This window comes from Thunnus albacares, chromosome 23 (assembly GCF_914725855.1).
Source record: "Thunnus albacares chromosome 23, fThuAlb1.1, whole genome shotgun sequence".
Taxonomy (NCBI): domain Eukaryota; kingdom Metazoa; phylum Chordata; class Actinopteri; order Scombriformes; family Scombridae; genus Thunnus; species Thunnus albacares.
The window spans coordinates 4916270-4928601 of NC_058128.1; the positions used below are offsets into that span (position 1 = coordinate 4916270).

Sequence of the window (12332 nt, forward strand, 5' to 3'; positions counted from 1 at the left end):
TACACGTGTACATTTACAGCTACAAATGGACAACATAGATATCTACTACAAGTATTTAGCTTAAAAAGCTAATAAAACAAATAGCCTAAACTAAAAATATGTAATATGTTGTTTAATAAAAGCTTGTTCTTAATCTCTAAAGAAGAAGAATAAAATAGGTCATCAGAATCAATATTCAACTTAAAATAAATCAATAAAAATAAAGTATGCTAATTGACTTAATGTATTTCTTTTATTTTGTTAAAAAATAATAAAGCTGATGTCACTAATCTGACTCATAACTGCTGCATATTTAACAGGTTTTACAGTAAATACAGTGATTTTTATTTCTTCTGTTTTGATGTTTAAAAATTAATGTAGTTGTTGATGTAAATGTCTCCTAATTATTATTAAAAATACACAGTAAAAAATTAAAATGAACTAATCTTAAGTCACCTTTGACCCTTCATTAAGGCACCCGCATTAGGAAACACCGCTCTAATTTAAATAAGACTTATATTATAATTAATTTAGCAAAATTCTGCTGTCTAAATTAAATTTCCAAGCAAATTGAAATTAAAAACATTGTTTTTACATGTGTGATGTAATGCATTACATGATTTTGCTTACATTTACCATATCATGATATATATTAATATCAGAAAAATATTTATTGATTTCATCCCTGCAGAACACACAACGCCCCCTCTGTGGTGAAAATGATCAGCTCTTCTGGTGCAGCGTGTGTGTGTGTGTGTGTGTGTGTGTGTGTGAGGCGCTACACACATGCATGACCATATGAGACATTAAGAGAACATACTGCAGTCCTCGGCCTCGCTGGATGACTCACACACATGTGAGGCCGAGCCGTCGCTGACAAACAGCGGCGAGCAGATAGCGGCACGTACGCACGCAGATATATATATATATATATATATATATACTGTAGATGGAGCTGATGGAGTGCACATCCCGCTACATTTGCCCTCCCATCATGCTTTGCGGTGTGATTGATGAGTGACGAGGTGACGGGGATTGCAGCGCTTGCTCCTCTGCGCCATATGTTTCTGCCATCGAGGAGGAGGAGAAGAGGAGGAGGAGGATGAGGAGGAGGAGGATGAGGAGGAGGAGGAGGAGGAGGGAGAAGCAGGTTGAAGGTGTAAAAGAAGAGAAGATCAAGAGTGAACTCAACATCTTAAGTGTAAGATGTGAGGTTTCTGTCTTATGAATGTTATGAATCGAATATATTTTCTTACCAAAAGCTTTTAACAAAACGTATTTTAATGTTTATGTTCAATCTACTGGGAAATCCTCTCCATCCACAGCTGATTTATCCACAAAATATTCCACAAAAAAAGCCACAGAGTGAGCCCTCTGTCTTCTAAACGCTAATAACCAACTACATTTGAATCCATGCAAACACATGCAACCAATCCAGCATTAAAAACAATCCAAAAACTACTGTTGATTTCACTAAAACAGCAACCACGACGTACATTACACTTCCTTTAATAGTATCTAGATGTTTAAAACCAACCTTTAACTGTAAAGAACTGACCTGGAAAACCCCAAACTGTCTCTACAAATACTTCAAATCACATAACTTGTACATTAACCAACATTATTATAATGTAAATGTGGCAGATTTAACCAAAAAGACTGAAAATCATGTCATGATGTCATCATAATGGTTGGAAACTTTTTTTTTACACATTTGATGCACAAAAGTGAATTTTCTGGCTTCAGTTAGCGACAAAAACTTTCCTTCAGAAACCTTGAATGCTACGTCCGTGTCGTCATGGTGCTTCATACTGTATGAAAAACAAAATCTCACTTCAACAACACACAAAAAAAAAACCTGTTTCCTGCAGCGTGCGTCGCAACACGGCGGAAGAACAAGGCCCTGCTCTTATGATTAAATAGATATATAAGTAAAGAACATGTGGGACTCACTCATGGTGGGGGGCCACAGGTGGGGGGCAGGTTGAGGCCCAGCTCGGGCGGGGCTTTGGACAGGTGAGGTTCTTCTCCGCTGGGTCTTTCGTAGAGGCACTCATGTCCTGGGAAGGAAAGCAAAAAAAAAAAAAAAAAAAAAAAAAAAGAAAGTGTGAGATCGTTTTCTTCATACCTCAAAGTCACTGAAGGAGAACTTCATCTTGATGTTTCCTAACTGAGAAAAATGACCTTTGACAAAAGAACCGCTGGAGCTGAAAATTGGATAAATTGCAGTTGTTATTCAGGCTGTGAGCCAATTAAAGACGTGTGTTTGCAAAACAATAATTCAATAATCTAATAATCCTTCAAATCATTTAAAATTGCTCAAGTCTGAGGATCGTCTGAGTTTCTGTGTGTTTGTTGGTCGGACAAAACAAGATTTTTTAAACACTTTTATTCATATTACAGACAAAAAACAATACAGCTTTAATCCAGGGCTGCAACTTTATCAATTAAATCAATTAAAACGTCCATCACAAGTTCCTAGATGACTTGTTTACTTTGCAAAATCCGACCGACAGTCCAAAAACCCAAAGACAATCAACTTATTATTAGTCAGTCAAAGCAAAACAAAAGACTTTCCATCTCTACAAAACATCATCATCATCATCATCATTAACCACACAAAAGGTTTCCTTCCTGAAACACGGGTCATGTTTTTATAATCATTCATGCGGAAACATTCGTCACAAATTAAAGACTTTTTTACCAAATAGTGTAAAAAAAAAAGCGCTGAGAAGCTGAGAAGCTGGAATTTTTGCGATTATTTGCTTATCAGATCGATTAATTGTTGCAGCTCGATATAAATAAAACAGGCCCTGTTTGTTCCAGAGTGCACGGATGCATTTGAACGCATCACACACGCACACACAGTTGATTAAGAAGCTGTAATCTGATGATTGTACGCCGTAATAAATCGGTAATCTGATCGTTCTGCAGACGCCTGCGCGAGGAGACGGGCGGGCTGGCGGGCGGGCTGGGCAGGAAGGGAAATGATGCTTGTGTGATGTAGAAATTAAGCCCCCCCCCCACCCTCCTCCCACCACCTCCACCATCCCCTCCCACTATGTTGCCATGAGCACAACGACTGCAGATGCTGAAGGATCCAATATCCTCCGGGGCGCTGCGAACAAAACCAGCACAGGTCAGCAGAACGCTTCAGCAGCGGAGGGAGTGACAAACAAGCAGGCGAGCAGCAGAGCGAGCACACAGAGAGTCGTTCATACTGAAGACGGACAGAGAGCTGACGAGGCCTTACGGGCTCTGATGTCTCCGTCATTATCACGGACGCTGAATTTACACGTTTTAGCTGAGTTAAGAGCAGCGGCGGCGGCGTTTCGATCGTGGAGGTTTTTAATGCAGACAAACAGCTGAAGCATCAACACAGAGCAGCAGAACTGAGATACTGCACTAAAGATGCAAGAAGATATAATCAATTTATCTCTTAATTATCTTTTTGTTTGATGATTTGATCGTTTAAAGTGTAAATTAACAGAAAATAGTGAAAGTTGTCTATCACCAGTTTCCTGGAGGTCGATCGCTGTCAATCAAATCTGTTTTTCAGTGTTAAACTTTTTTTAACTTGTTTATTTAGTCATGAATACTTTCCTTTAATATAGAAATACTTTTAATTTGAAACCAAGTGTTCAGAGGCTTCAAAAGTAAGAAAACAATGATAAGCAGCACCAAGAACATCAGAACGTTTGCAGGTTTGAAGGACTTCATTACCCAGAAATCAAACTCACTCGATGTTGAGAGTAACTGAAGCTCAAGGACAACTTTTCAGGAAAAATAAGTTGTGAATTTATGGAAAGATTCTTCTTTTTACTTCCTCTTTAGTCGCCTCAACAAGTATATTTGTAAAAATCTAAGCTAACCAGTCTGATTCTCCTCCCGCCTGCGGACATGTGTTGCACAGTAAGCGGCAGGAAGTGACATCTCTGAGGGTTTCAGGCGGACGGTCTAAACTTCGAGGCTGTGACCTGAGATTAAATCCACCATATGTCCACCTCTGCCCCCGAGCCGGGACGCCGGCCAGTTATCAAGAGGGAAACTAACAGGCCTGTACGCCGTGCAGCCCATCAACTGTCAGCGAGGAGCAGGGGTCGGTGTAGAGACTCTGGACTGGATCGAGAGGTCACGAGGTCACGGGGTCGGGTTTGAATCGGGGGGGGATGATGTGTGTTTTCCACTAACAGACAGAGGTCATACGTTCTCTGCTACTGTTTGGTTATATTTACATTTACATAATGATTATGGTCGTTAATAAACCTAAAGCTGAAACAATTAGTCATTTAATCGATTAGTCTCTGGTTCACGCGTCTCCAACAGGAGGATTCGCTGCTTTTCTCTGTCTAACATCATTATAAATTAAATATTTTTGGGTTTCGGACTGTTTGTCGGACAAAACGAGCGATGTGAAGGCGTCACTCTGAGACGATGTGATGGTTTGGATGGATGAACTGTGATGTTTTAGACCTGAAACAATAAGTCAATTCATTGATTAGTTAGTCGAATAATCATTTAAATAATGTCTGTATATGATTGTAAACTGAAAATCTTTGAGTTTTAGACTGTTAGCTGAAGAAAAAGGTATTTAAAGATGATATTTTGTCTGTTTTATAGACTAAACAATGAATTGATTGACTAAAAAAGGATAAAACAGATTGTAAGATAATTATTAGCTGCAGCCCTAAAAAGTTTCATTACAAATATTATGATTCTCAGTTTCAGTCAGTTTGTAAGACAGTGAAACCGATGGTGGCATCGCTGCAAAATCTATTAATAAAAGCTTTCAAAAAACCCTGTCAGAGTGAAACCGCCACCAGACAGCAGCTGTGAGGGATGTGTAACTGCTATTATGGTTGTGTGGAAGAGTAACCGTGTAACCTCAGACTGGTTAGACCTCTCTGAAGAACATCAACCGTCCGCTGACACAAACACAAACACAAACACCGCCTACGCTCAAGACCGAGTATCACCACAGAGAAAACAGGCAGCTGGTGGCACAATTAATCCAAATTGATCTGTATCGGCCCTCATAAACCTATATTGGCCAAACACTTGTGTGTGTGTGTGTGTGTTGGACATTCTACATCTGATACAGGGTCAGGAGCCAATGCAGACCTCACACACACATGGCAGAGGGGCGGCTCAGCATCTGGTGTGTTGTGTGTGTGTGTGTGTGTGTGTGTGTGTTGCTGCTCAGAAGCCGGGCATTAAAAGAGACAGCGGTGCAGCGAGCCAACAGGGATCAGCGGCCAATAAAGACAGGCAGCAGTAACTCGGTGCCAAGAGGCCTGGACAGCAGTGAGGGAATGCAGAAACCTTGTGTGTGTGTGTGTGTGTGTGTGTGTGTGTGTGTGTGTGTGTGTGTGTGTAGACTACATCTGGTATGTGGGTGGGCTGCCTGCCTTGTGAAGTCAGTCAAATTCTGCTGCAATGTATCAAATTCCTTATCAGATACCAGTCGATCTGCACGTTCTGGGAGCATAAAAGTCTCACAAAGCAAAAAAAAAAAAAATGTCAGAGTTTTAAAGGAATAGAGCTGCTGGACAGATCCACGCTAGCTGTTTCCCTCTGTTTCCAGTCTTTATGCTAAGCTAAGCTAATCAGCTACTGGTTGTAGCTTCGTGTTTATGGAAAAGGCATGAAAGTTGTTTTTATTTTATCATCTGTAATAAAGTAAATAAGTGTATTTCACAACGCAAACTGTTCCTTTAATGCTGGAAATGGATTTAAGATCAATTTTATAACCAAAACAACAACTAAAGCTTTCAAAATAAGAGTATTTTTTCCAAGAGCTGCAACAATTAGTGGATTAATCGTTTATTTTAATAACTGAATAGTCATTAAAGTCTTTTTTCAAGCAATAAATGACAACAATTTTGCAGTTTCAGCTTCTTAAATGTGCAGATTTGCAGGTTTTCTTTGTTTTCTACTCTAATAAATTGAATATCTTTGGGTTTTAGACTGTTGGTCGGATAAAAAATTATTTTCTGATGTTTTCTAGACCAAACAATTAAGCAAATAATCAAGATAATTATGAAAGCAATCAGTAGTAGCTCTTATTTTATCTATTTTTCAAATATATATAGTTTGGAAAACATGGTGTTGATTCTCCTTTGCCTTCTTATGAACATCACTTCTTTAAAAAGTTATAAAACAAGGAAAGCGAGCCAAGAAAATGAAATAAAGTCCAGCTACCGACGTTCCTGCGAGGTACCGTAACGTGATCACACCCACATACACACACACACACAGGGGAAATACATTTAGGGTCACGTATACGACTGTAAACACAACAAACAGAGTCGTACTGAAGCCCCGAAACAAACAAGAGACGCAGTAAATCCTCTGTTGCTACGTTACAGACGGGACAAAAAAACCTGCCGGCCACCCGACACCACGCAGCCTGGCAAATAAACACACACACACACACACACACACACTGGTCCATTCAGTTGAGGCTGTGCAGACGCTGTAACAGAGATAGAAAGCGAATAGAAGAAGGAGATGAACTAGTTAGTGGTTGTTGACCCTGACGACGGCGGGGCTTTTCCATTTCCTTTCTGTCACTGAGCCACAGATTCAACAACAGCCTCCGACTCAACACTGACATGACTTTTTTTTTTTTTTTGGATCGTTCATACATTTTATGTTCCTTATCCAATATAAAACCAAGCTTAGATTAATGTATGATTATATATTTACTATAAGGCAGGTAGGATAGTCATTTTATCAATCATTTATCAATGAAAACTGCCAAACATTCGCTTGTAAAGTGTGAGTATTTGCTGCTTTTCTCTGTTGTATCACTGGAAATAGAATATAATTGGCTTTTAAAAAGTTTATCAGACAAAATATGCAATTTAAAGCAACATATATGAATAAAAACAACTATTATTTGCAGCTCTAGTCACAACTATGTTTTATTAATGTGAGTTAAAGCGTCTTGCGGTGGTTTAAATGTTGCATTATGAGGTTTTGACTGAGAAACTGCTAGAAACACCGTTGCTGTACTTCACTATTATTAGCAAGGTGCTAACGTGCTTCTATTCAATAGCTCTCTAAAATGCCACACAGCGCAGCGATTATGTCTAAAAGTCAGCGGGGAGGCTGTGTGTAAAAAGGTCAAGTGTTGACAATACTGTACTGGCAAGCAGGGTGGCATGACGACTCATCTGACCTTTCACCTCTAAATACTGTGAACTATCTACCACACTGAGGCGACGGTGATGCTCTGTTAAAGGAATATTCCAACATTCTGGGGACATTTCTTTGTTGACCGACTGACTTATTTGATTAAAAGATTCATATCAATTTCAGCTTTTGTGTTCAATCCGTGACATTTTTTAACCCGATCTGCATCTCAAACATCTCTAACATCTTGAATTTGGTGAATATGTTGCAAATCTCCTTCACCACTGATCAAAAATGACACCAGCAGACCAGCTCTGGTCACAATCCTGCAGTGCAAGGCCTAAAACATAAATATGTTAGCTATTATTGTCTGCAGAATCAGGTCCTTTTGACTGGTTTTCCATCATTTTTTTTCTAAAAACTGTATGCAAAAGATACTGAAACTGATCCTAAATCAATAAACATTTGCTTACATAACGTCTTCTTTGATGACGGCTGAAGCTAAATCTCACTCGGTGATGGTGCAAATAAAGTCCAACATAATGTCAAGACAAAGTAACAGTTAAAATGGGCAATTTGTCAGGCTGTATGTGCACTATATGTACAGGACTGTTGAGGAAATAGTCTTAACTTTTGCAGAAATGAAACCTCTCTTGGTTCTAATGTATATAGTCCAATTGTAGAATGAACATATATGTAAGAAACTGGAGGATTGGTGACGGTGTTGAAGCAGACGTGCACCTACAGCACCAGTCAAACCTTCCCATTGTCTTGAACCAGAAACGTTTGACTGGTGCTGTATATGTACATGTTGTATGCATGTGTTGAAGTACAAATATGCATGTGAGTAGATATAAACACTAGTATATGCGTGACTGTATAAGTGGATCATGTATATTCCTTCTGGAGGTGAAGATGGATGTCTAGAAGTCAAGGCCCACAGTTACTGCTCAGTTTTTAATTTGCATTTTTCTGTGCAATTTGTGAATCATTTGTCACTTATTGTTATATTATTATTTAACAGGTAACACTAGTAGTAGCAGCAGCAGTAGTAGTGGTAGTAGTAGTGATGTTTTTTTGTCTTTTCCAGGAATGTTGTTCCTACTTGAAGAGTTTTATCAGTATTTTGCATCAAAGCTGGGAAAGGGCTGATCCCAGAAAGGCAACTCAGCAGCACAGCAGTGACACAATGGCTCTTAAAAGCTGATAAAGCAAATAGTCTGACCCTGACACATCCTGACATGCTGCTCATTTCATTACAGCCTGACACCGACAACAAGAGATGAAGAACGCCAGCATGAACTCAGAGTTTAAGACGTCTATTTATAACAGGAATGATATGAGAATAGAGGAGGGCCTGCGGAGGAGAAACATGTTTTTCTGATATTGTGGCTCAGTTTTTGGTTGTTTGCTTAAAACTGGAGGTCAAAGTTTAACCTCGTCTTTATTTAACGCTGCTGTCCTGCAGCTCGACTGCATTTTAAAAGGTTTTGAGTCTTTAAAACTAGCGTTCAGTCACTGGTGGTGCACACTACTACAGATACCTTGTGTTTTCAAACTGTAAAGCCTCTTCCTGCGTTAAGCCGCTTTATCCTGAAGTGGGATAGGAAGGATTGAAAGACACACCATTGTCAAGCCAACAACAATGAAATACACAGCTTCCTGTTTAAGTTTCCAAAATAAAACCATCTTTTACTTAGCAAGACTTCAAACTGTACTATTACTTAATGTGTACTGGTACGTTTTATGCAAAACAGTCAGTTGATTAAATTGTACTTCAGGAGTTTTAAGATATACACTGTTTTCAAGCCTCTTGTCAGGGACAGGAAGTTCCATTATTCATGCCATATTTGTTATTTGTAGTTGTGTTTTTGTATATATTGATAGCAGGTATTACTTTGTTGTGTTAAGTATAATTAATCACTATATTTGCAGATAAAATAACTGGGTTGTTGCATGATTTCTGTTAGTAATACACGTTTATCCCCAAGTGTAACACGTTTCACGCATTTCATTTTGAAAGTGCATTCGCCTGACATCCGGTTAAAAGTCTGATTCTGTGTAATTTGACGCACCTTGCTCCAAAGGTAACCCTATCCCTGTCCTCGTGAAGCAGGAAAACACACACAGCGGTTAACTTTATGGAACACGTGCACTACAAAAAAAAAAAAGAAAAAGACCCCGCATCCACGCGCCCACGTTTATATCCGCATATGTTCTTATTTAACAATGTAAACAACTGAGCTCCTCGATTCATTTCAACGCTACAAACAGCAGCAGCAGCAGCGCCGAGCTCATCACGTTGAGTGACAGGCCGTCACAGCCAATCAGAAGCCTCGCAGCTCGCGGCTACAGCCAATGGGAGGCTCTGATTGGTGCTCCGGCCGCATTGATTCCGTTGCGGGAGGTTGTCTGGGGGAGTTTCGGCGCGTCAAGCAGCCGGTGTGCGACCGGAAATAAAGCGATTTGATACTGAGAATAAAAACTGACTATAAATTGAAAATCACACATTCACACAATAAAGAAGTAAAGAAAAATAAAGGATTAAATATCTGAAAGAAGGCTGAAGTGTCATTTGTTTTTCTTTTCTACTTTGTGCTCCTTTTTTCACTTTTAATATTTGCTATAATATGTCTACTTGTAACCACCACCAATAGAAATAAGGAACAGAAAACGTGTACGCCATTAAAGCTGAAATAGTCATTTATTCTGTCATCGTGTTACTTTAAGAGGTTGGATACTGAACATAGTGTACTCTGTATGTCTGCAGACTTTCACATTGGTTTGCTTTTATATATAAATCTCTCTTTGTGCTGGTTCCTCCTTATCTACATACATGCATAAAAACCAAAAGCGACATGGCCTGTGCTCCCATGATATTCCTCAGATGTTGGTCAACATAGTTAGAACAGAATTAGGCTAAAAAGCTTTAAATTTGCAGTCACTTCATCCTGAAATAATGTACAGAAGGACCTGAAATTGTTAGAGCTGGTCAACTTTTAATGAATGAGAAAATAGTACTCTTGATACACGTGATTGCTCCTAAATTTTCACTGAAATCGTGTTAGAAGATTGTACCTGTTTATTCTTCATAACTGGACATTGTGTTCGCTCGTTTGTAGTATGTGACAGTTATATTAGTCTGTTTATATAGTTTGTGTTTATTGTTGCTCTCTTGGAAAAGAGATTTTAATCTCAATGAGACTTTTATCTGATTAAATAAAGGATGAGCTATTACATTTCAAAAGTAACCTTCTTAACACTAACTCACACAGAACCCCTAACAGGTCCATGCCAGAGTCTCTCTTTTTCAGGAAACACATTCACACAGTTACACATTCATACCTGGAAGCTGCCCAGTATAACCACAGCCTGATCTACTGGCCACCGAGCAGCTCCACTGGAGCGGTTGGAGTTAAGGGCCTTTGCTCAAGAGCACCTCAGTGGCTGCATCTTCACTTTCTCCACCTAGATTTATCCTGCCAGTCACAAGCTCGCTTCTCTTACCTTTGGATCACCATTGTGTCAGTTTAGGGGTCACATCAATGACCCCTTAACTGACATAAATTAGACCCCAATCTGATACGATTTTTGCTTTTTGATGTATTATTACAGAGGGCGTATGAAACCCATGAACAAATCACTCATACATTCTGTCATTGTGTTACTTATAAATGGAATTATAGTGAAAATAAATTATTCCCCTTTTTGCTGGGGGCCCCTGCGGGTACCCGGGCCCCAACTTTAAGAAACACTGCTTAATTACGCCTGTAAATCAGACTTTTATTTTGTAGAGTGATACCGGAAGCCTCCGTGCTCTAATCTGCTAGCTAAACGTCGGTGGGTTTGGCTAGGTAGGCCTCGGTGAATACAAATAAGCACAAAGTTTACAATAATGAAACACTATTCACCTTGTTTCGTAAACGTGAAACAACCGAAATAATTTCACACAGACGTGCAATAAAGTCCCCAAAAAAGCCGCGACGCCATGTTTGCACTTCACTTTGTGGTGGAAAGCTGCCGTTAACGGACTACCGTCATAACGCCACCGTTTCCCACTGACAGATCGTTTCAAGTTCCCCACCGGCTCCGACGTTAGCTCACAACGCCGGAGCTGACACAAACTCACGGAGGCTCTCACCTTGCTCTCAACTCGACGGGTCCTGCGTTATCATCACACCGCCGCGGGAGTTATTTCCCCGGACAAACTGGAGCAGAAAATGTCCATGGTCCCGTACCAGGAAGTCCAGAGCACTTCTCAAACTCCGTGCGGAAAGCCGTGCAGGATCCCAGCCAGGTAGCAATGCGCCGCCCGCAGGGCTGATCTGATCTCACCGGCTGGATGCTGCTGCTACTGCTGCTGCTGCTGCGACGTCCCCCCACATACACATACACACACACACACACACACACACACACACACACATAGAGGGAAAATGACCCCCAGTTACCCGGGTCAGCTTCATGATTTACTGCTCTGTGACAGTCTGAGCATGAGAGAGAAAAAAAACACTTTATGCTGCATGAAAAACATAAATGATTCCCCCTCATTAAACAACATATGTAAACAAATAGACCTACGTTTTTTTTTTAGGAGAAGCTATTTGTGTGACCCTCAGGGCTCCTTTAGGGACGGGGTTCAATGGGGTCCCCAGCAAAAAGGGGAATAATTTTTTAATATTATTTATTCTATTCATAAGTAGCATAATGACATAATGTATGACTGTTTTTATTTCATGGGTCTCATACACTTTCTGTAATAAAACATCTAAAAGCAAAAAACTTATCAAATGGGGGTCCATGGTCTAATTTGTGACATTTGAGGGGTCCTTGACGTGAAAAAGATTGACAACCTCTGTTAGGTGTTTGGTGTGATGTTACTGTTGAATTTTAATATCTTACAGATAACTAGTTACCCTGTTAAAAATGTAATTAGTAATGTAACATATGTATCCTTTATTTAACCTGGTAAAAGTCTCATTGAGATTAAAATCTCTTTTCTAAGAGAACAACAATAAACACAAACAATACAAACAGACAAATACGACTGTCACACACTACAAACTAGTGAACACAATATCCAGTATTTATGCAATAAAGTCATGAACAAAAATCCAGTCATGAAACAGGTATAGTACAGTTTGCTAAAATGATTTCAGTGAACATTTAGGAGCAATCACATTTGACAAATCTTCAATCAAACTTTTACATTTTAA

General features: G+C 39.6%; 1 protein-coding gene across 2 annotated transcripts in view; it reads right to left on the reverse strand.

The window, feature by feature from the left end:
- Window positions 1–11759, reverse strand: part of usp6nl (USP6 N-terminal like) — a 97306-nt gene extending 85547 nt beyond the window's left edge. The window contains exons 1-2 of one of the 2 annotated variants that reach the window (XM_044343537.1): window positions 11258–11759; window positions 1933–2039 (exon numbers count right to left, since the gene is read on the reverse strand). In XM_044343537.1, the coding sequence (XP_044199472.1) occupies window positions 1933–1936 (4 nt within the window). In that variant the 5' untranslated portion in view covers window positions 1937–2039; window positions 11258–11759. Of the gene's footprint in view, window positions 1–1932; window positions 2040–9191; window positions 9356–11257 lie in introns of those variants that run through there. The other variant, XM_044343539.1, reaches the window with a different exon arrangement.
- Between the last annotated feature and the right edge of the window lie 573 nt (window positions 11760–12332).